The 3,092-nt window shown below is 43.6% G+C and overlaps 1 protein-coding gene across 1 annotated transcript in view; it reads left to right on the plus strand.

Moving 5' to 3' along the window:
- GART (phosphoribosylglycinamide formyltransferase, phosphoribosylglycinamide synthetase, phosphoribosylaminoimidazole synthetase) overlaps nucleotides 1–3,090 on the plus strand; it is a gene marked incomplete at its 3' end in the record, with an annotated part of 53,774 nt that extends 50,684 nt beyond the window's left edge. The window contains 2 exon segments of the mRNA XM_019626945.1: nucleotides 1,853–1,949; nucleotides 2,999–3,090. Coding sequence (XP_019482490.1) covers nucleotides 1,853–1,949; nucleotides 2,999–3,090 — 189 coding nt within the window.
- Nucleotides 3,091–3,092: the final 2 nt, after the last annotated feature.

A 3,092-nucleotide genomic window follows, 5' to 3' on the forward strand; every position in this document is an offset into this window, starting at 1 on the left:
TGCGAAACACTGTCCTATGAAGTTTGTAGAAAGTTAAAAGATATAAAGGAAAATGTTATTGGTTGATAAAATTACACACTGTAAAAGTAGAGGCTAGTACCAAGCTGTAAATTAGAAAAATCAATGTAAGTTTATGACTTTAGAAATAAAACTTTCCAGCTCTTAGGTTGATACTAATATCACTAAAAGGAACCTGGACTCCATGTAAGGTAGCTAATTCCATATCTTCGGAAAGGAAGAATCAAAATGTCTGAAATATCTGTTGCCAAAAAACAAACAAAAAAAACACTTGAAAATAGCAGGATGATACTAAAAGAAAAAGAGTCGGTTTAAAGGGGGCCCTGCTGTCTAGTTGGTGCTAAGTTGAATATTATTTGGACATGTTGAGTGTGAGAGCAGCCATTTGTTTATAATGAGAGTCAAAGAGAAAAGGTCATTTAAGTTACAAAAAGGTCATAATGCAAAAGATGAAAACAAGATGTTAATATCAATAAATATGGACATTTTTATTACAGCTGTCTCTGTTTCTATTTGTGTGAGCAGGAATGAAACCGATCAGCCCCTTGATCACACATTGTTCAGGCAGAATATGGTGGGGGTTGTGGAAGGGTCCAACTGTTAACGAGCCCAGCTGGTTACATACAACCAAAGAGGATCCGAGTATGAGTTCCAAAATAAGCCAAGGTTCCGAAGAGAAATGTTATAATTTCTAGGATTTCAGTCTCTAAATGTTCTCTCTCAATTTTTTAATATTTGTAACTGCTATACAAACTTAAAAAACTCAAGTACAATATAGTACTATTTAATTATAATAAGTTTAGTAACTGGTACAGCTAGTCCCTCGTTACTTTTTTTCTTGGCTATTCTCTCCCATGCTGAGCAGCCAGAAACACAGCCAAACTCGTGCCCCAGAGAGAGACTGGCGAGGACACTGCTGCCATGGCCCAGTCAGGCTGCACTGGCCCCACTTCTAGTGCACTCAGTCTGCAGCTGCCCCCACAGCCAAAATGCACTCTGGCCACCTGTGTCTCTGGGTCAGTGGTCCAGACTTAAAGTTCCAAGCACGATTATCTGATTGGCCAAGTCAAGGTCACCCACCCTGTTCTCACAGCCAGGGGTTGGGGAGAACAGGAATAAGGCCTTTGGGCTGTCAGGGAAACTGCCTCTCACAACAGTGGGTGCCCCAAACACAGCAAGGGGATTCCCGTGCCCTGTGGCCCCCATGACAAAAGACCAACTCCAGAGCTAGAATGACAGATGCAACTGCGAATAGGTCAGAAAGATGAATAAAATCGCAGGTTTTCTTTCGAAAGCTCATGTTACTCCGACAGCTCCTCTTGGCTTATCTCCACAAGCTGCTTTTTGCTAATTATCCAATACATAAATTTTGCCGCCTCCGCCATTGTTTAAAAGAGATCATCTCTGATAACCATTCTGCCTCAAACCACTTAAATCCTGTATTTACCACAAGGTAAGACTACTTTCCTCTATCTGGAGCCAATTGTAAATTAGTATTTAAAATTTCCTGGGCCAGCCAAGCGGCGCATTGGTTAAGAGTTGGCTGGGGACGCCAGCTCTGAGCAGCAGGGCCCTGGTTTGGATCCCACATGGGGGGACCAGTGACGCTGCGCCCTCTACAGCTAAGATGGTGAACAACAGCTCAACCTGGAGCTGGGCTGCCATGAGTCGCTGGCCATGATGTAGGCTGCAGTGGAGCTGGTCGGCAGCTGGTGTGCACTTTTGTGAGTTGCCGTGAGCGGCCATCCAATGGCCGGTGAGCAACTGCCTCACCCAGGAAGAGCGCAATGATAATACCAACATGGGCCAGTGAAGCGACGTCCTCCACAACTAGACNATTGACCAAGTCCTTGGAGAGTTCTCCACAGACATAGTCTGTCTTGCAGGATTCATGAGAATTTTATCTGGCCCCTTTGTCAGAAAATGGAATGGTAAGCAAAAATTATTTGACACCGCATTGAGAAATCAACTGAAAATGGACTACAGGGTGGTTAATTTGCCAAACAATTCCAGTCGTAAAATATTTACTGCAACATTTTCTTCTATGGCACAGGTCATAATTTAGTTTCCTTTGCCTAAGCCCAAAGCACGACCCAATGATGACTTATTTATTATCCTGCTCTTTTTATCAGTTTTCTTTGGTCTGCTGTAATGAGTCACTTTTTCTAATATAGCTTAGGTTTGTTTTACATTGCTACAAAGATAATAGTTCATCTTCTGAGTAAATACTTGGAAGAGACTTTTAGAAAGAAGAGAACGTGGCTCCCTATATCCCAAAATGAAGAGCCCATCCTCTCCTTAGGTAGTATAGACCATGGCCAGAAGACGGCAAGGAAGACATGGTTGCCAGAAAACAAAATATCTTGTGTTTTCCCTTTTTCCACAAAAGTTTTGACTTCATACTATTATCTTTTTTGGTGTACACATTTGGGATAGTAATGCATTTTCTTTCCAAAGAGTTTGTTTTCCTAAGAGAATATAGTTAGCGCACTTGTGGTATAATATAAACAGACAATGCCTTTGGTGACGTAAGGCACATAGAACAAACTAATCAGCATCTGGCTGGCGGACATGCCGCTTGGTGGTTAGAAGGCAAGCACACGGACACTGCAGGAACCGCCTGTGTCTTTCTAATAGGATGTGCCAGCGACTAGCTGAATTTTCTGCAAGAGCCCTAGGATCCAGATTAGGCACCCCACTCTGCCCTGGTCCCTATCCAACTTGCCATCACTGCAGGTGCCTATTCAGAGCCCTCACTGTGTCTTCAGCTGTGCCAGGCAGGAACTTGCCACCCCCAGGGCCTCCTTCAATGAGAACCTGTCTTTCCTCTTTACAGCATTTCTGTCTTTCACAACGAAAAACACCCATCCCAGAAAAATCCTGCTCCTATTGACTCCGGTTTCCAGCCAGGAAAGCATGTATTTCTTTAACAGAATCCAGAGGCTGTTTCAATTCTGACCACTGTGCTTTTCATTCCCAGGGAAGATGCTGAACATCCACCCTTCCTTGCTCCCTTCTTTTAAGGGTGCAAATGCCCACGAACAAGCCCTGGATGCCGGTGTCACAGTAACGGG

Source organism: Hipposideros armiger, unplaced genomic scaffold, assembly GCF_001890085.2.
Source record: "Hipposideros armiger isolate ML-2016 unplaced genomic scaffold, ASM189008v1 scaffold_695, whole genome shotgun sequence".
In the NCBI taxonomy this organism is placed as follows: domain Eukaryota; kingdom Metazoa; phylum Chordata; class Mammalia; order Chiroptera; family Hipposideridae; genus Hipposideros; species Hipposideros armiger.